Consider the following 20839-nt stretch of genomic DNA (forward strand, 5'->3'; position numbering starts at 1 on the left):
ACGCAACTCTTCCACCACACACTGACAACTGACTTCACACCTTACAAAGTTGAGTTGCCCTCCTTTAGTTGTTGTAGCACATCATTGCAGTTACTTGACAATAATAACTTATATGTGGTCATTTTATTCATTTCAAATGTCAAAAATCTCTTCTTGAAGCATCTGTGACTAATATTCATTGTGAAAAGTAAAACTTCTCTTTTAAAGTACTAAAAACACAAACAGTGAGGGACAACTTGAGTTTCAGCAACATAAGTATTGCTCAATTTATTCATTCACAAGTGATTCAGCAACCCGTTAGCTCGGCTAAATGTTGCTAAATCCGCATGTAAATAAAAAAATACACATGTATACAATGCAAATATACATAGCGGTACAGTATAAGGACTCAGCTATAAACTCTGAATTTACTAAATACAAGTGACAACACAACAACAGCTAAAACATTACTCCACATAGAAAGCTCTTAACCTAGTTTTCTGGGTTTTAAATGACATGTGAACATGGACAGAACACAAGCATCAATACGTTCGCATAAGACCAGACAGAGGAGCAAAGGAAAACAGCTAAAACATTTAAAAGAAGTCAGAAAAGCAATTATAATCAAGTTGTTTCTTTTAAAACATTTCAGTATGTCACTGCAACAAATATTAAGGCACTTTAACTTAAAAAATATACTTTCTTGCGGCCTTAAAATTCTAAGTTGTCTAAAGTTGTACTTCACTGAACATAAATATACCAGAGGATATTTGTCAGGGTGTTGAGCTGAATCCACAAATTGTGATTCTTATCTAATTGTTTAGTTGTTCACTATAAAAACAATTGTAGGGGCGATCCTCAGAATGGCTTTTCGGGATTGAAAATTTAAAAAAAATTGGATCAAGACAATAAATTATTTTATGATCCATTTAAACCAAATTACCTGTACTAGTATTCCAATTTGAGGCATGGTTTATGAAGAGTTAACTCCGATATACATGCTGAAAGTTTTCCTACAAATTTATTCTATTTCTTGAAATAAACCTCGATATGATCAATTTACTAAACCTTTCAACTCATAATTTTAAGTCACAAGACTCGAACTCAGGATTGAAAGTTCTGCTGCTGAAAACTAGCAATTTGCTTTTCACGGACAAATACATCTACACGGAGCAGATGAGTAAAGACGTAGATTACACTAAATTGCACAGTTTCTACAGTTCTTAAGGAAAAGGGGACGACAGAAAAGCTACTTTGCAACTATCTTTAAAGGGAATGAACATAAAATAACAAGGGAGCATGGAGAACACTATTCAATAGACCAATCAGTACAGAAGGCAAAAAAGATGGAATGTAAGGTATTGTGGAATAATTCTGCAAACTGGGGGTGGTCAAACATCATAGACATGGAATTATCGTGCCAAATTTATTGGCTGTACTGCAGATGTGCTTGTTGACAACGGTCCTCTTCTCTTTTTTTTTAAATTTTTTACTGATGCCTAATCTCCCTTTCCCTGTGGCAACATTTGGGGAACATCGCCATTGCACCGTGTCTGCGGCTGCTCGTCCTGTCCGGCTGCACTGGGCTGGCCGAGCGTGGAGACGGTGGCAGTCTGTGTGTCAGGAGCCTTTTCCCTAAGAGCGGCCTTTATGCTGGCGTCGACAGTGTCGCTGTTGCCCACCGGAAGAGCAGGAGCGCCACCGGGTGCGTTGGGGTCAGCTGCAGCGCCCGCGGCGAGGCCGGACGCTCCGGATTCCCCTTGCTCAGAAGCTCTGAGCCTCTTCATGAGGGTGGTCACTCGAACAGCTTTCTGTGAGTGAGTAAAAAAAAACACAAAGTTTGTTCAAATGATGTAATAAAATACAACAAACTTTACTAGTCAATTCTTACAGAGAAATGCGTTCAATGCAGCCGAAAAGCATACGGCCTCTGGCCAAAAAGGATTTGCAATGACATTTTAATAGAATGTGAAACTCTACATAGACATGGATTGCTTTAATAAAAAGTCATTTGAGCCAGGAAGGTTCCATTGAGATACAATATCTCTTCTGCCAGGGAGTCCTGGTCAAGACGGGTAGCAATTAAAATATAGGTTAATAAATAAAAACAGTCCTGATATCTATACTCATACGATATACAGGTATGTAAATGTAGTAATACCTTCCACTTGGCTTTGGCAAAGTTCTTTTCTATTTGTGCACAAACACCATCCTTGATGTTCTTGTCTGATGCAGCATTTCCAGAAATCCTAAAAGAAGGAACAAGAAGAACTTTATTATATGTCTGGTCCCTATACAAGGTTCATAACTCCAGTTGTGTCAGAGCGACCATTTATCTTTGATAAACTTTCTATTCCTTCTGTTTCTCTTTTCTTTTTACCATTCATGAGCTATAGCTTCCTGCGCCGTCAATCGCTGATCTTGGTCCACTTCCATCAGTGATGCCACCAAGGTTTTGGCTGTAAACCACAGGAAAATGATACCAACAGTGACCTTGTGTTTTCGGTATCTGATCTTGAATGCATTATCTGTATTTACCATTACATCAGCACACAGAACATTTCAATCAGCTGTCTGATTATCTTTTACCAGAATCGGAGATGTCATCCCAGTATGGTGAATCAAATTCATAGTCCCCTGACAAAATCTTGAGGAAAAGGTTCTTATCACGATTGTCAGAGTCGTCCTCTTCAGCATCGTCATAGAAAGGAGGGTTTCCAGACAAACTATTGAATAAGCAAAATAAGAACAGAGTAGGTCATGGTATCTTTTTGTCACATAAATATACCTCATTAAAAAGCTTATCTGTGATCATATTACTCGGCACTTACAGTATATACATGATGACACCGATGGCCCAACAGTCCACGGGTCTTCCATATCTCTGCCTCCCAACCACCTCAGGAGCTGAGAGCAGAGACAGGCGTTATGTATCTTGATGATATGCTGTAGCTTTAGACTTAATAATCAGGATTTGTTCCTAATTCTTCATATTTTTATTGTGCTGCATTCAGGTGGCAAGCCACTTACCAAGATATTCTGGGGTTCCACATGGGTCCTTAATGAGTCCATTTTCCACTTTTGCCAACTGAAAGTCACTGATAACGATCTTGGAGTGCTTCAAACGATTGAAGTACACCAAGTTCTCCAGCTGCGTGAGTAATCAGATGAAGGAGAATGCTATGAATGTGGAAAGCACACGATCCACATGTAAAGAATTTCATGTTTGCGCAGGGCTGTGGTGAAATGCTGCTGGTTTTCACTAGGTGTCAGCATGGGAATATACCTTCAGATTTCTGTGGACAATTTTCAGAGAGTGCAGGTAAGCAACAGCTTCCAACACCTGCCTCATGACATTGCTGGTGTCCCTCTCCGAGTAGTAGCCCTGATCTAAGATCCAGTCAAAGACCTCCCTGCCTGTAGCGCTGAAGAGATGGGACGTCCACATTAAACGCGTGTAAATTGTTGAGGACAGAAATGTAAAGCATTTTCTATGTGTTGAATTAAATGTCGGTTTGGTACGAGTTGAAGAAGTCGGAGCCAACGCGTCTCTCAAATGACCTGGATCATACTTACAGCTCCAGAAAAAGGAAGTACTCTTTCTTTGTTTCAAACGTGTCCACCAGCTGGAGGATGTTGTGATGTTTCACCCTTTGGAGAGCAGGAAGAGGGGGAAAGAGAATAATAGGAGGGGGAGATTGAATGGAAGTAAACAGGTTTCAAATGAGCAATACCTAAATTCAGTGAGTAGTGCATGGCAGCCACACACCCTTCATGCAGGACATTCAGGACAGATGAGAACAACTGATAACTTGTGCTACTAATAACACCAGACATTTTTCTTTACATCCTTCAAAATTGCCCAGTATATCACAGTCCAATTCATCGTAGAGGGAAGATGAACAAAAACAAAATATTCACTGAAACTACAAATTATCATAATTTGAAACCCATAGAGTAGCCACTGTTAAAACACAGTGACTAATGGGGATCTAAATAAATAGATAAATGTCATGATAATATGTACGATTTTCAAGGTTTTTAATTTTTGAATGATCACAATTACCCTAAATGACTTTATGAATTACTTATTCTTTCATCAATGTATGTTGATTATCATTACTATAATGATAATTATCAGAATGAAAGACAAGGTTTTGTCCTTACATTTTCTATTGCTCTATTTATTTGAAGACAATCCCTGATATTAAGCACCAGGCACCTCCGGCTGGTACTTAATCAAAGTTTTAAAAAGATAAGGTCGAGGACATTCTTTACTTTTGTTATTGTAAAAAAAAAAAATCCTGATGAAATAAAACAAAAACTAAAATGTGTTGTGCCATCACTTTATACTTTCTGATTTCAGATTTCCTGATTCACTCAGCCCCAAACCAATATTTTTCCTACTATAAACGAGACATTTAGGAAAACAAACTAACAGCAGTATTTATGTCAGCTGGATAGTTTATGTGGGATGGACTTTAAATAAATTAAGCTCCCAGAGGAAGAACCAGAACTACGTCTAGTATTGCAGTATTATTGTAAGAATGCACAAAGGGAAAACCTCAGGATGTTGGTTTTTGAGCTTCGCTTTGAACTTGTCTTGAGTATGAAAAATGATTTTGCTGATCGTCTGTGATTACGCTTTCAGTGCTGGGACAGGGCCTCACACATGCAGGATCTACAGTGAGGAGATTAAAACTTCACTTACATCTTTAAGATCATTATCTCGTTCTTGGCAGCCTTCCGCACTTTTCTTCCATCCTTCTTGTGGAACTTTTTACAGGTGAACATTTTCAAGGTGTTCCTATCCTTGGCCCGGAATATCTCACAAAACTCCTCTCTGTGAAAGAGACAGACAACGGAGCATGCATCACATTTTGACCATATTTCTCAAGAGTATTCCCCCCCAATTTTTTATAAACAACGTCACAACATAGATGTACTCACGATTTAACAATTTGTCCGAGGTCATATTTGTCGGTCACCTCTGAGGGATTGTTGTAATCCTTCTTCTCCCCAAGTGTCAGACAACCAAATGGCATGGCAGCTCCTCGCCTTTAGGAATGTCCTGCCACAACACAGCCTGTCGACGACATACATCATGTTACATTGACGCAAACAGTACAGGATCATTTCGATTTGATTTGAGTACTCGCATCTCCACAGCACAAACAGGATCTGAATACAACGGAGCACCGGGAGCTGTAGTCTCATTAATGGATGACATGAAACAATGTTGCTGTAAATGTTGCTGTTGCTACAGAGAAATTAACAGTCTCATTTATGACATTAACACAACAGAGTTGGCACTTCACACAAAATGAATGCAGTAAAGCAATGCGATCGTTTGCAGGGATCAGTTACGGCGCATTAAAGCTTTTTGGTCATACTTCTGAGAATAGGTCAGTACAACTGAACTTGTGTGAGCAAATTATTTCAAATTTGCGCAAGGACAACACAATATGCCATTGAGATTTTACATTAACACGATGATTTTCACTGAGCTCTGTCAGACTGACAGACTTGTTTCCCCTCCACTCTGCAGTGAGTCAGCTCTGTACTGCAGCAGCAGCAGCAGCATTATTCATCATCTATCTGCTTTTTTACAGTAAAGAAGGTTCAGATGGACTTGTGACCCTATACTGCAGCTTCAACTTTTGTCTAATCTTTTCAATATATTTTTTAAGCTCTTCAAAATTTGAGAAAGCTATTATCTTGCCATCTCCGGAGGAATCAAACGTAGTAGATTTGATGTTTTAATTTCTGTTAGCAAGTCGGTCAAAGATGTAGCTGTAACTGGCAGCATGAAAACAGTATTCACATCCACTGAAGTAGACCATCACTTCACATTCAAATTATAGCAAGCGATATTGTGGATATGGCAGGGAAATGTTTGAGAATGGAATCAGCATAACAACTAAAAAATATATATGACAACTAACAAATTGTGAACAATTACGGAGTAACATGGAGTATCATTATATACTATATCTATATCACTTGCTATATATAAATTATACTATATCATAAAATGAAGAATAATGTAGATATATAGTAAAACTTTATTCACATTGATGCCAAAATCCTATAATAATCTGTATCTTCTGTACAGTCAGAGATGTTAAAGGAATGGATATTGTGGTGCAAAAAGAAATTGGAAAAGTAAGTAAGTAAGTGAAGTTTATTTAGTATAGCACCTTTCACAGAGGGAAGTCACAAAGTGCTTCACAAAAGAACTATTGTTAACATTAAACAATAAAAGGACCAGACAAAAAAACCTGAACACACACATGGAATAAAACTAGACGAAGAAAACTAGACAAAGAAGAGTTTGAAGAGATGAGTTTTTAGCAGCTTTTTAAAGGCGTATGGACAGACTGCAGATTGAATGTCAATAGGAAGGTTAGTTCCACACATGACTCCAACAACGTAAAACACCAATATATCTATATCTATATATTTATATATCTCATCATATTGTCCAACCTAAATGATCTGACTCGACTAGTCACTCTGCCGACTAAGGTAACACAACTGACAATACATAACGCTGCACACAGCGTAACATTTCTCACAGCACAACAAGCCCAATAAATGAAATCCACGCACATGAAGTCCTTTAACACATTTCTGTGCCAATATCACAGCCTGCATAGCAGCAACCCCCATGCTGCTTTTTTTCACCATGAACATTGAGATCTTGGACGCAGGGTGATCTAACGCTGGGTAATTTGCTATAACATGTTTGTCTGAGCAACAAGTTTGTTTTTTTAAGTCAGTGTTGTTTTGAATTCGACGTCTGCTCTGTTTGATGACTTTTCCGACTCGTCGCTAGTCAGAAACCGTCGACCCATTTATCGCAAGTGACTGCAAATGTGAAATTGCATGCTGACATACATATACACATCATTAAGTCAGCTGCTAAAGACTACATGGGTCCACCAAAGCAGCTAGTGTTTTACCGGTGACATGGGATGCTTGTGTGGAAAACAGACTCAGTTCTTTTTGGCAGGCCTTTCAGTAGAAATGGCAGCCAGCTCAGAAGAGTGGGAGTAAAGAAATTTTGACTGAGGTGCTGTCTGGAGTCTCAGTCAAGGAGACCCTGTCAGAGGAAGAGATTTCTCCCAGATAAGAATCCAGCAAAAATCTGTAGTACAACGAAACTTGTTTTATAAATATATTATGAAAGGAATACGAAGAATGCTTCATTTCCGTTTATTACTTACCAGCAGCGTATTAGTCAAGAGACGGCTGAAGACAGCAGGCCGTACGCTACTGTCCACAAAGGGACTCATTAGTCTATGATCCAGTCTCCACAGATCTGTGTATCTGATATGAAAATATATTACATTATGTAAATTGGTTCATTAAAAAAAATCTGTTTCCACGGACGTTCCTCATTTGCCTCTTTATTGACATTGGTTTCATGGGTCGTGTCTGCCTTTGATCCACTCATTGCAATGAGAGAGAAAAAAGAATCCATGAAGTTTGTGATACATTTGGATGCAGACCTACAGACAGATAAGACAGGGCTCTGAAGTAGCTCTGTGTTGCAGGTCATCTTTAATTCATATTGCACATACAGATTTTGGTTACATGACCTTTTATCAACAAGGGAAGGGGGCATCATGTCAGCGTGAGAGTATATGTGGTGAAGTCATACATTTTAATCATTTAATCTCATTTAATCTTTAATGCTTTGGATTTTAACTTTATTCCTTGTTTTACATACAATGTTTCCGCACTGGGTTGGTGGTTCTCTCAATATCAGACAAATAACATAATATAAAAAGGCTATAATATAAATGTTATAGTAGTCAATTAATTCAGAATGTGTTGTTTTTAATAAGTGTTGTTTTTAACTTATCATGTGCAGGTCAGTCCATGTTTTTCCATACCTTTAAATCTCTAATGTCTGTCAATCATAAAGATCACATCCCTTTTTCAAAAATGGTTTGGATTTTTTTTTTTTTTTTACTTACAAATTGTGGTCAACAATGAATTAACAACAGTGATTTAGTGTATTAAGTACACTGTGACATTGCTTGCACAAATTACCAGTGTTCCTAAGTCATCAAGTCTGTTACTTTTTGTATTAATGGTCCTGCTAACATCACACTAAACCAGACTTGCTTTAATCTCGATAAAGTGCATTTGGAAGTCAACTTCAGTTCGCCAAAGGGATCATCTATTCAACCAGAATTTTATTTTTTTATGTCCATCCCTGATGATGGTTTTACCCAGGGCTGTGTTTTTTTTCCAGAAGTATGCGTAAGGAGGGAAATGTTCCCTCTGGGTGAGTGAAAGGAGACCGAATGTTGCAAAGTAAACAAACACAGGGTCCATCATCTTGCAGCACTGTAGCCCGAACATTTACATATCTCATACCAACACTTTCCTGATCAAAATGGAGCAAACAAAAGCACGAACCTTCTTTGTCTTAAAGAGGGGGACTGTGTGTTCACCATTAGTCTGGAGTACGATGAGCACTGGGCGATATACTTCAGCTAAATCACATCTCCTGCAGGAAAAATACCCAGACTCACCATTAGTGTTTTTCTGGCTCTGACCTGGATTCATGCAACGGCATACGCGCCTCAATCCTTTGCAATGACGCCTCACCCAGTCCATTAAAAGCACAGAGATGATGGACACAAGATGTATCACTTGTCTAAATGTTGTTGTTTTTTTACAAGGTGTATTCAGTCGCAGATTAGTGGTCATTTCTGAAATGACTAGAACAAAATCTTCCATTTGTCTTATTATTTACAAAATTCAGCTTTACATTTACATACTATTTAACAGTCTCAGTTAAATAGTATTTCATGTCGCGTAGAAAGAGACTATTCGAGACACCTTAGTGGCCTCTGTTTCTGTTTCGAGGCCGATGTGAGACCAGTTCAAGCAATCATCTGACATCAAAATGAATAACAGATGCCTAAAACCTGTTTTCGGAAGCCTGACTCGGTGCACCGAACACTAAACCCTAAGTTTGACAAGTAAAACTGAGTTTTTCGCGCACTTGTTTTTCCCCTTTTCAAGGCAGTCTTGGAGATGAAAGGATGTTCTCCTTCACCAGAGGAAGAAAAGATAGTGTGCACTTGACTATTGCTGAATCAGAGTTCTTTTATCTCGGCCTTTTGAAATATCTGAATGAAGTGTTATTCATTAATGGGAAATGTAAATGCTGTTTCAAACTCAGACAGTCGCAGAGCTCGCTGCTGAGAAAACTTAACTGTGGACAACATTGGGGGAGTAATGACAAAGGCAGAGATGTTGCATTCGATAAACAGATTTCAAATCTGTGTCCAATTAATTTTCTAGTATCATGAAGTAGGTAAATGTTAAACCTCTTCAATTTAGAGTCTTTTGTTTTTCAAGTAACAGAAGCCATTGTGCACTAAAGGCCCTTGAGCCTGGAGAAATAATGACGATGAAAAAATATTACAGAAAATAAGGCTTTTGTTATTTTGAGAGCATTCATGGCTGAACAGATCGAGACGGGACTGGGGAAGGGGCATCTGCAGTGGGGACACTTTGCACACTGCTACAGGCACCAGAGTTCAAATCAGTTGTTTAAGGCACCTTGGGGGGTGTTTTTGTGGGAGTTCCGGAATACAGGTCAGGCAGTGACACGGCCAATGTTACCCATTGGAAAATAGCAGCCACTTCTGTAAATCAGGAACAAAAAAATAATACATGAAGTTCTTACATTCATTAATTAATTCAGTCATTCATTCTATCTATTCACCTGTTTGTACTGTACAAGTGTGATATCTCACGCAACCTCTGAGACACCCAGGTCTAAGTTTGAAGAATGACAACAAAGCATGAATGATTGATATCCACACTACGTTCCAGGCTGTAGCAGAACTACACTGACTAACCTGCGAGGGAAAAGGTTTGTATTTAAAGCCAACGGCACTCAGGGGGGCGCACACCTCTGTCAAGGCCAAACAATGCTACACGTCTGTCCAGCTCTTATAATAGAAAAATAAAAAAGTGTTATCTGCACAAAATTATAAAAACTCAAAGAGGTCAACAGCATAGAGACGTCTGATTTTCAACATTTTGTGCATTATTTCTCAGAAATTGAGGAAAAACGTTGGAAAATGCTCCTAATCTCACAGTGTAAAGGAGAGTGGTGAAAAGAAAATTCAGTACTATCTCCTCCGGTTTGCGTGCTGCTTTTTTATTGCCTTTCTAATGCTGCTATTTTGGAACTCAGGTTTGTTGGTCAGAATCGCGTCAGATAGTGGCAGCAGGCCAGAGGGAGCCGTGGTCTGGCCGCAACCGGGTCTCTTCAAAGGAAAAGGGCTTGGACAGGGCAGATGGTGGTGGTGATGTTGGAGCCACATTTTGTGAATCCCCTAAAAAGCCTCATTTAAGATCTAACTGTCCCAAAGACCACATTCACACTTTCACATTTCGAGAACATTCGATCAGAGATGAACAGAGAGAGTTTAAAAAATGTGTCTGTTTTTCTCCAACTCCTCCAGGGAGGGGAAGACAATTTCTGTATTGGTCCTCTTTTGTCCTCGGTTCTGTTATGCATCGTGTCCACCATTCATCTCTTCTGCAGGCACCCCTGGCTCATCTGACCAGTCTCTTCTGATGTTGTTTTGTTGCCATGGTTACCAAGTTCTACAGTAGGCATGATGGTACTGTCTGTGCAGAATAGCCCTCTGCACACTCATCGACATCACTGCCGAAGACCACTGCCCCTTCATGTGGCTGAAACCCTGTTTGCTGATCTTGAATTCTGAGTTTTCGGAACAAAAATCCACCAGAATATCAGTTGCACTAATCATAACAAATAATTAGTATTGTAGCTAAATTGAGAAAATGAAAGGGGATAAGTGGTATGATACTGTAGCACAACAAGGAAACACCGTTGTTTGCGCATTGTAAGTATCCCCACTTATTCTTGCCTTTTCCCCTAATTTTATTCATGTACATTGCATTTCCATTTAATGATTTACTATTACTATTAATTTTTCTATTGTATAGGTGCATTTAAGAGTTGTCACTGCACATCCTCAGCAACGCACCCACCAAGTCAATGAACGGTTGTTAAAAACAAAGAAAGACAAACAAACAATTCTAAGGATTCTTAATTCTAAGGTTTTCTGTGTCAAACCAATTGGCAGTGCAGCAGGTCTTCCCAAACTTTGGGCAGAGTTAACAGAAATGGTTTAGGCTGCTGCCCATGATGCGATGCATGCCCCCATGAGTTGATCAAAATCAATTTCGGGCAACGGTGAAATGAAATACGCCACCGTGCCATCGTCGTGGGCGCACGCGCACACACGCACGCGCGCGCGCACACACACACACACACACACACAGTTGTTTGTGCAATGTGCTCATGTACCCCAGCCTTGGCTCCTTCTGGGGTGTATGAAGTGACGCATGAAGTGATTTTACGCGCCAGTTATTAGGTGGGCATCGCGCTCGCAAAGCTCGTTGGGTGTGAAATGATGACAAACGGTGACAAGGAGACGGGGACACCGCGGGACGGGGAACTCAAGAAGTGCTGCAGTCTGAGTGCAACAAGAGCATGGCTTATGTAAACCCGAGGCGCAGTTTGAGTGGCGTGTGAACGACGGGCCTATGCGTAAAGCTTCATGAAGCCCATATTGTGAATGAGCTTCTCACGAGGAGTGGGAACTGTACCAGACAAACCTCGCATCTCAGGCGGTTGGACAGTTTCCAATATATAGGCTGCACTGTGTTTTTACGCATCACCACCGGTTGGACTGATGTTGCACCTGAATGCATTGCATGGGAAACTATCCTGCAGCTTCTAATTTTTTTCCTGAAATCACGCGAGCATGATTGAATATCGAAAAGAAAAAAGAATGTTGGATTGCCGCAAAAGTTTTAGAAACAAATGGTGGGCTACGTCCGCTGTTTTGGTTTTTTTTTCGGGGGAGGGGGGCAGGTGGTCAAAGCGACACAGTCACTAACACAGTGATACATCTTGGAGAACATCCCTCAAACATTCTTCACTTTCACGCATTTTTTGGGTGTGCGGTAAACGCGAGGTTTACGCAAAACTGCGCTCACTTACCTTCAATCAAGTAAACGGACAGTGATCAGTAATCCAAATCCCGCCGTCTTGGTGTGTGAGTATTTTTCCTCACTTTGAATGGGATGATTCCACAATGCGCTGTCAGAGAGGACTGGGATCCTCGAGCATTTCCAACAAGTCCGCCTGTTCACGGGAGTATTACGTGGACGTGTGATGGCAACAGCGCACTGTGATGCAGGGAGGAGGGGAAGTGCGCGCGCGCGCGCGCGAGACGCACGGTGCGAGCGAGAGATGTACGCGTGTGTGTGCGTGTGCGCATCGGTGCAGCAAATGTTTCAATAATAGTATCATCGATTCAAGGACTCTTAACAGGGATGTTGACAATGATGCCAGCTGTCCTCCACTAACGGCAGGGTGGAAATATGTTGGGGTTTTTTCTTTTTTCATTTTTCAAAGTCTCTCCGGAAGTTGGTGCCAGTCATTCAACAAGAGCCAGGACTGCAGCTAGATCCTCAGCACAAAGGGGATTCTTCTGATAGACAATTTTCAAATTCACAACTGTAAAATATAGCTATATCCTGTCTTGTCCATTCAATCCCATCTGGTCCATTCTATCCTGTCCTGTCAATCCTGTCTTGTCCTGCCTGAAGTGCCCTGTCCTCTCCTCTTCTGTCTTGTCCTGTCCTGTCCACACACTGCGTTTTTCTTAATGATCTTATTTAAGTCCCACATCAGCTTTTAAGTTGAATCACAAAACAATTGAACAGTTAGGAGTTTTATTGTTAACTGCTTACACAACCCTGCAGGGGGCAGGAGGGTAGGAAACACAGCCTGGTTGACCTTACATAATGCACACAAGCAGGCGAGAACATACACCTGCCAGCCCACCAGTCGTATTCAAATGATTCAGGCCCTTTCAAAGTGTGAAACGCCAACCCACAGAGAGGCAACAATCCCACAGTGATCAACTGAGACAAAGCTTTAGTGAACCAAACATTTTCAGAGTCACTCACCTTCTTTACCAATGTTGTTTGTGTGTGGAGGATTTTAACCAAGTTCAAGTTCTCTCCTAGCTTTAGATGAAACCAGGGCCTCTCGGAGGAAATGAAAAAGCATCCATGGAAAATGATTTGCAGTAAATCAAGTCATACCAGATTTATCGTACATGGACTTTATCCCTTCCTTAGAGCACATGACATAAAATTGTACCTATTAACCTAAATCAACTTTTGGAAAAACCCAAGTAGAGATTTTGTCAGTTTGTATCAGGTCATATTAAAGCTCGATGGACGTGTGATGAAGAGAGGAAGAAACAAAATTGACTCATACTCAGTCTAAACTGTTTCTTTAAACTCTTGTTCAATAACAATGTTTTTGTCTCGTCTAAGCTATTCTAACTAATGTCGACTCCCATCAAGGACAGCATTTTGGTGTGATAAAGCAAACATATATTTGGATTAAATAAAAAAACTTTGGTTTCATTTTGCCCAAGTCTGTGTTTAAAAAAACAGAAATGTTTCATTTTTATACAGAATTCTCAGCGCAGTTTCAAGAGAAAAGTGATATGACCAGTGGCACCACTTTGCAATTATGTACAGGTACAGAGAGCCTCTGTGGCGCTTTTATTTGGTAGGCAGTTTCTGAAGCACTGGTTTATGTAACAGAAGTGTCTCTTTCCTAAAATGAGTAATGCCGCTAAAAGGCCATTGGGATAACAGGAAAGCGAGCGGCGGAGCATCTTTAACCTCTTCCCCACCTACCCAGAAAAACCACCTACTCTCTCTCTTTTCTGACTCCTGGTATCACATGGCTCTCCAGCACTCTTGTTGTCTTTGGAGTAGAAAATAGTGCTGCATCACAAATCTGAGACCTGGAATCCCTTTCAATACTGTCATTATAGAGCGGGACATTAAGAATCCTCCTCAAATAATCCCCCCCAAATCCCCCGCCGCAGGAGGTGGTCGATCACCTCAGTGTCAGCTGTTCAGTCAGAATTTTTTTTTTTAAATTTTAATGGGCATAGACAAACGCTCAGTGCTAAAAGTTTTGTAAGTACTAGGAAGTAGCAACAGTAGAACAAAAGAGACAAAAGTAGTGAGGAGCTCGGGCTTGATCTTAAATGTATCCAGATGAAAGGTGAGGTACCATGATGCCATACTCATGTGCTTGTGTCCTAATATGTGTATGTGTGTGTGTGTGGTTGACACAAGAGCTAAATTGTCATTGATATCCACCATTTTAGTGCGCTGTCACCATAGTAACAGTCTCTTAAGGTGACATGGATACTGCAGTGTTTGGTGCCATTGGAAAGACGAAGCTGGAATAGAAAAGTGAATCTAGACTATCTCATCTGTCCCCACGGATCATAACAGCAACCTTGAGGAACCCTGTGTGTGATCAGTTATTAGCAACTGCTCAAGGTTTTCTTCTTTGCCTCATGTCTTCTGATGTGATTTATATCAGTTGTAAATATCCACAAGAAGATATTAAGTCCGTCATAAACTGGAAGCACACACAAAAGTAGAATGTGCGTCACAAAGCTCGCAGGCAGCATCGCACTGTGCTTCTCTGAAACTACTCAATGCTCTGCTCATCCTCATGTTACCATGGCTGCATCTAGTTAATCCAGCATTTGTAAGTCTATGAATGGACTTGAGTGACTCCCCTGCCTCCCGGTTTCTAACGTGTCTGTCTTCTCATCTGTACCAAATCCCTTTGCAGTTTCCTCCCAGATGAATTTCAGACAGGGCGAGCTGTGTTTATATCACATCAGATTTCTTTGCTTATTTACATTGTAAGCATAAAAAAATTAATTGAGAAGCCGTGACAAGAACATCAGCACTCACACAGTAGCTGGCAGGTCTGTTTTGGGTGTAATCACCCTTATCTTTTTCTTAGCAGACAGAAACTCTAATGTGCACTAAACATGTATATACAATCTCAATTGTCAAAATACCCAACAGGCAAACAGCAAAGTTATGTCAAAACAAACAAATAATCCTGGCACTGATACAGGTTCCCTTGTTTTGCAGGATTATTCCACAAGTGCATGATTGTATCTTGAAAGGAGATACTCACAGGTCAAATAATTCTGTTTGATCAGTAGATTCTTTTTTTTATTATTTTTAAGAAAATTGCTTTATTTTTCAGTTGAGGATTGGACACGAAATTATTTTCAGACCATAATATGATTTTCTACACAATCCGGTACTCATGCTTGTAAAAGATGAGTCAACTTATAGTTCGTTTTAGTTGCCATAGAAACCAAAACCAATAGTCATGGGGTCTGTGATAGAAACTTTTGAAGGGCTGAAGGCATGCTCCTCCCAAGCATCAGTGGAGACCTTGACAGCTATTACAGCAGTTATCGGAGAAATTTAAACGATTTACTAAAAGACATTAAATGAATAAAACCGTTGCAATTAGAGAATGGAACATTACTAAAAGAATATCTATGGGTGTAAACGGATATATTAAATCATGGTCTTTAAAAGGAATCGTGTAAAAGTAGGTTTTCAGCTATAGAAAGTTCTACTCAGGAAGATATTTGCCTCAACTAATGAAGTGTTGTGACTGGTTCCGTTTGTCTTTTTGTCTGACTGTTTGTTTGTAAGCAGGATTACTCAAAAGGCTATGGGGGAGATCTGGATCTGGGCCCAGTGATTTTTTTTAAAGGATTCTTCACCATTGCAAGATAGGGATTTGGGTGAAACAGCATTTCGGTGGGGGCTCACATATCCTTGGCTGAAGTCTCAGTCTCTCAGTGCTATTGTTAATAAAATAAAATAAAGATATTTCTATTGAGAGGGCTTTGTGTGATACATATTTATAAAATGTTTGGAAATTAGTTTGGATGAAACATGACTAAACATGTAATGAAATAGGGGTCAGGTCAAAAAGATTACTGTGACATTTCATGTCATGAGGTTGACTCGTTGAACAACATCAGATAAATTTTTAGTTATTCAAAGTGAGAAGAGAAAATAATTTATAAATATATTTGGATGGATGGATGGATGAATTGATATTCATTACTTTTATCATATAATCAAAATTTAGTGCAAATAATCAAAGAAGTTTAATTCATTAAAAATTGGGGCACTTCATTCAAATTGCCAATAGGATTTGGCTCAAAGTGGCATTCAGATCATTTCAAATTCAGAAGTTCATCTTTGTACAAGAATGGAGGTAAACTCTGCTCAGAGAAGAATTGAAAGTTTTTCCGGGGAAAATTACATAAAATTGCAAAATATACAAAGTGTATTTCCAGAGACACAGTTGCACATTAACTTTCTGAGCACAAAGGCCAATAGAGAAAATAAAACCAAGGCTATGTGCATTGTTTTAAAGTGTGAACAAACACTAAATCATTTGGACAGTTGGAGAAGTCCTGTGGATTTTGACTGTTTCTGCCTCCGTTCTGGGAGCGAGGCAAAGTGTCACAAACGTTACCCTCACACTTCAAGTAGAACATTTGGTGCTGTTTGGGGTAACCATAGCTACCACAACAGAGCACAACCGGATGTCCATAATGATGATCTACACGTAGCTGGTGGAGAAACTATGATTTCTGTGTCAAAGCTAATGGTGAAAATCCCTGGAATATTATCAGCCTATGTAAACTACTGTAGTCCCAATTTAAATTTGGAGTCTAAACACTTCAAAGTAAACTTTGGAGCATTTTCTATTCGGCCAAACTCTCGGGAAATAGACCCGACAATAAATCAATTTCTTTTTAAACACTTGATATCCTTATAATTAGGGTTGGTCTCTCTGCTCATGTGGAAAGTCTGTGAGTTATTGTACAAATTTAAGTTTTTGAGAGCTGCCTTTGGGTCGGAACCGAACCACTTTCATGAATTAGGATTATTTTTCATAATAACTGAATGCTACAGCAGCAAAAAAAGAAGAAATAATGATATGTGATTTAAAATCAGATTTATGCCAAATGGTGACAGTCACAAAAACAACAATGTGGTTTACCTTTAAATGACAGAATGTTAACACTCAATGTAGATGCTGCTCATCTGTGAATTGTATGAATTTTTCTTATTGATGAATTTGATATTCATTTATAGACCTATTTATTTAATGTGATGATTAACAGGACTACTTTTGACCAGATAATGTAATTTTATTGACATGGTTTAATGGTCGCTACTCGCTATTCTGTAAAACAAAACCTCATCGTTAATCAATGAATAATTTCCCCTGAAATGGAATGTCCCTCTTATCAAAGGTATTTTACATACCCAAACAAAAAACATATATTTAAAGGGGGTACTGATGCTCACAAGATATAAGGGGTCACTACCTATACCCATTGAAGGAGGGTGAGCATAAGATGTAAATCAGTGAGTTAGTGAAGAAAAATGTATGCATTCAGTGTACTCACAGTCAAGTATTCACTTTGAGGCATATACAGTATTTTATTTCTTGAATTAATCATGGGAGGGAATATGAGCCAGTGTTGCTAAACACTTGAATGAATGTAATTTTTTCCAGTGTGTGTATTTGCTCTTCTTTTTATTTAATCCCCTGTCACAAACGCACACATACGTGAAAAAAAAATAAATGAATAGATTATAAAACATGCATAAAGCAGTTTGCTAATTTTCAACCATATCTCTCTGCCTTCCTACACAACACTGGTATCAAATGGTGGTTGTCATAGCAACAGGCTCACAAGCCACAACAGGGCTTTTGGAAGACAAACACAGATCAGCATTACAGAAAATCATTCTTAACCACATTTTCTTTCTACAAACCAATCTAAACCCCAGTAATGACAGCTAATATGGTGGGGTTACAACAACATACATGACTGTTAATGCAGTCAACTTATTTGTAAGATAGTTTGGTTCAAATGTCAAAGGAAGGTGGTAGGCAGGCAGACTCACCCGACATGTTGACTCTTCAAGGTGAATGTTTATTTACAGTGCTCTCCATTACACGTGTAACTTAGTCAAAATCAAAGAAAATAAATCTGAAAATGAACTCATGAAAACTCAAACAAGAGGCACATGTTCACTGCAGCATGGCCTCACCTGTTTTGTTTTTTTTGTTGTTTTTTTCTCCTTGAGAAGAAAGCATGCAACTGAATATATAGGGTGTTCAATTAACACCTACACTCCTTCAGCCCATACCAGTATTTACTGAGGGATGAAACATTCAGTGACCGTAACACCAGGAAATATAAATTAGCATTTTGCTCCTTTCCCAAGCTCATTACATTTCTAAATCACCATCTGGGAGGTACACATCTCAACAAATTTTACTGACAAACAATAAACTATCAAACTAAGCATTTTGACTTAAGATAAACCCCCACCAGTTGGTTTAACCCATGATGTCAGCGGTGACATCACCGACACCATACAAACCAGGAAATTCTGGGCGGGGCCTCTCTCAAACAACGGACCTGCATGGTGGCCCCGAACAAAGGAACAAACAATTGTAAGTATGGACAGAGAAACAAAGAATTCACCAATTTCCAAACCTGCAACTGAACATAACTGAAAGAAACTTCTGACTGTGTTTGCTTTAACTTACATATGCTTTGATGTGAACTGTAACATAATTGTAACACAAACAAAGTGAGTGAAGCAATGTTACCTTAGTAATGCTAAATTTAGGCAAAATGAACACATTTAGAAAATAAATGCAAGGATGCATGGCCTGGTGGATCAGTGACTTGCGATGCAGCAACATGGGCCTGTGTTTGAATGTGATCTGGACAGCTGCGGTCTTTCTGCGAGGAGTTTACAATTTATTTCATTTATTTATTCATTTTTACTGTGCATGTCCATGTTAATAAGTTTAATGTAGTAGAGTTCAAAATGTATTAAACTCTTCCTGATTGAAATCAAAAGAAAACAGCAGTTGTCTACTCAAGACAGAGGTTGACGTAAAAGAGACAGGCATCAAAATGTTCACCCAATATGCACGACTGCAAATGATATGACACTGATATTGTCACTTGTGTCTTTGTCCACTTCAGTACACACCACGCATCCCATCACATACGGCTGAGCTGCTTCCAAAGCCGGGGTCTGGTGAGAAACGAATAACTTGAGACGGTATTAGCAAAGCTTGTGTGACATTCTTACACAACCATTGTCAGAGCAAACTGTTAGCGAGAACACACGGTAAAGAGGGACCTATTTTTTACAATTAATTTACCTGTCTACTTATTAGCAGCCATGACTGTGTGAGCTTGTCAATGAGGTACACCTCTTGTCCCCATTGCAAATTCTTATTCGTTCCCATGTTTCTGTGTCTGTTAAGTGCTGTAGTCTGTTTGCAGCGCTTTAGTATGTTTTTTTTGTGTCATCTGTATTTATATATATATATATATATAGAACTTTTTGATTTCATTTGATGCCCATCTTTAACAAGACATACTGACAGAAGAAATATTGTACTGTATCTCAATGGGACCATCCTGCTTAAATAAAGGATGAATTAAAAAAAGAACAAGAATAACTTGAATAGACTTTTGATTAACACTGCGGAATGCTTTACAAGAACTTCTGAGATAATTTTGCAGGCAGACAGTGATGCAGTCCTGGAGATAAATTGAAGAAATTTTTACCAAGTGAGCAACACCTAGTCTTGACCTACCCCATTTGCAATGAAATAAAGATGGGTGTTGATAAAAAACTGTTTCATTATTAACGCTGAAATAACTGCAACACAGCAGTGATGACATGAGGGAGTCAAACTTTTGTATATAGTCTGAAGATATCTGCATCGCCTTTAGTTACATTTGTGCAGGTATCTTAATAACATATTCAATCTGCTGTGTTCAAAACATGAATCTTCACAGAGCGTGGACTTTAAAGATAATATACCCTGACACATTGATAACAAAATGGATGACGAAAAAAAACACCCTTATCAAGTACAGTTAGCTATGTGCGTGGTGTGGCCTTGCACTTTAATTGCTCTGTAAATTTGTGTTTGCCTCAATATAATCCCGTCTGTGGAGACATTCACTCAGAGAGCAGCGATGGGAACAAACATAACACTTCTCTCCATCTGTGACCTCCCAGCTCTGAATGCAATGCAACAATGGAGAAGAGCAAGGGAGAGGGAGGAAGATTGCCTCGCTATTCAGGTATTTACTGTCGGTACACAAGCTCAAGGATAGCAGATTCAGTTCCGAGAACAAAAGTGTGAGAAGCTGCAAACTCCCTTGCAAGAGACTTGCACATGAAGTTATAGGATTTTAAGATGGGAAGGAGTCGGTCCGTGACTTAAGAACATGGGCGATAGAAAATGATAAACGTGATATAAAGATGCTAAATTGAAACCAATGTTACAGGCTTGAAATTACAAAACAAGAAGTCCTTTTGTCTATATATTATATCAAAATGCAAAAAAATACTTAAATACCAACAGATTTGGCAAAGGTTTTAGACTTTGATACAAAGATACACAAGCAAAACAAGACTGTGTTTGTGGCTAATCAAATAACACATCTTCAGGTTGCATTTTCATATTTTCTTTCCCCGGCTCCCTTAACAGACTTGCTCTCACCATCATCTTGAAAAAACTGAAACCTTGAGCAATGCTGAAAAACTTCAGACTGCACACAGAGCCCAGTTCAAAACACCTGCAATGAAAGGTTTGACAACAGTGAATCAAGCAAGTGTGGGGAGGTTTTCTTACTCCTCTGGCCATTTTATACCAAGTGGTGCTCTGCAGAAAATCTGATGGCTTGTAATACAACAAAGGCTAAAGGATCGGAGTTACAGGTGAATGCCAGACAAATAGTATGGGTGGACATGTTGGCACCATGGGAGAGCCACAGAACATGTT

General features: G+C 39.3%; 1 protein-coding gene across 3 annotated transcripts; it reads right to left on the bottom strand.

The window, feature by feature from the left end:
• Positions 1–236: 236 nt before the first annotated feature.
• On the bottom strand, positions 237–13130 carry LOC118310024 (caM kinase-like vesicle-associated protein). Of its 3 annotated transcripts, XM_035632764.2 has the most exons (12): positions 12056–12268; positions 8413–8503; positions 4930–5065; positions 4691–4822; positions 3556–3630; positions 3266–3404; positions 3010–3130; positions 2811–2886; positions 2569–2705; positions 2360–2438; positions 2141–2228; positions 237–1790 (listed from the first exon to the last, which is right to left on the bottom strand). In XM_035632764.2, the coding sequence occupies exons 3-12, from the start codon at positions 5022–5024 to the stop codon at positions 1479–1481; spliced, it is 1254 nt and encodes a 417-aa protein (XP_035488657.2). In that variant the 5' UTR covers positions 5025–5065; positions 8413–8503; positions 12056–12268; the 3' UTR covers positions 237–1478. The 3 variants fall into 3 exon arrangements, with proteins under 3 accessions (XP_035488657.2, XP_047188911.1, XP_047188909.1); XM_047332955.1 differs by lacking the exons at positions 8413–8503; positions 12056–12268 and adding an exon at positions 13030–13130; XM_047332953.1 differs by lacking the exon at positions 8413–8503 and having other exon boundaries at positions 12056–12267.
• Between the last annotated feature and the right edge of the window lie 7709 nt (positions 13131–20839).

This window comes from Scophthalmus maximus, chromosome 6, assembly GCF_022379125.1.
Source record: "Scophthalmus maximus strain ysfricsl-2021 chromosome 6, ASM2237912v1, whole genome shotgun sequence".
NCBI lineage: Eukaryota > Metazoa > Chordata > Actinopteri > Pleuronectiformes > Scophthalmidae > Scophthalmus > Scophthalmus maximus.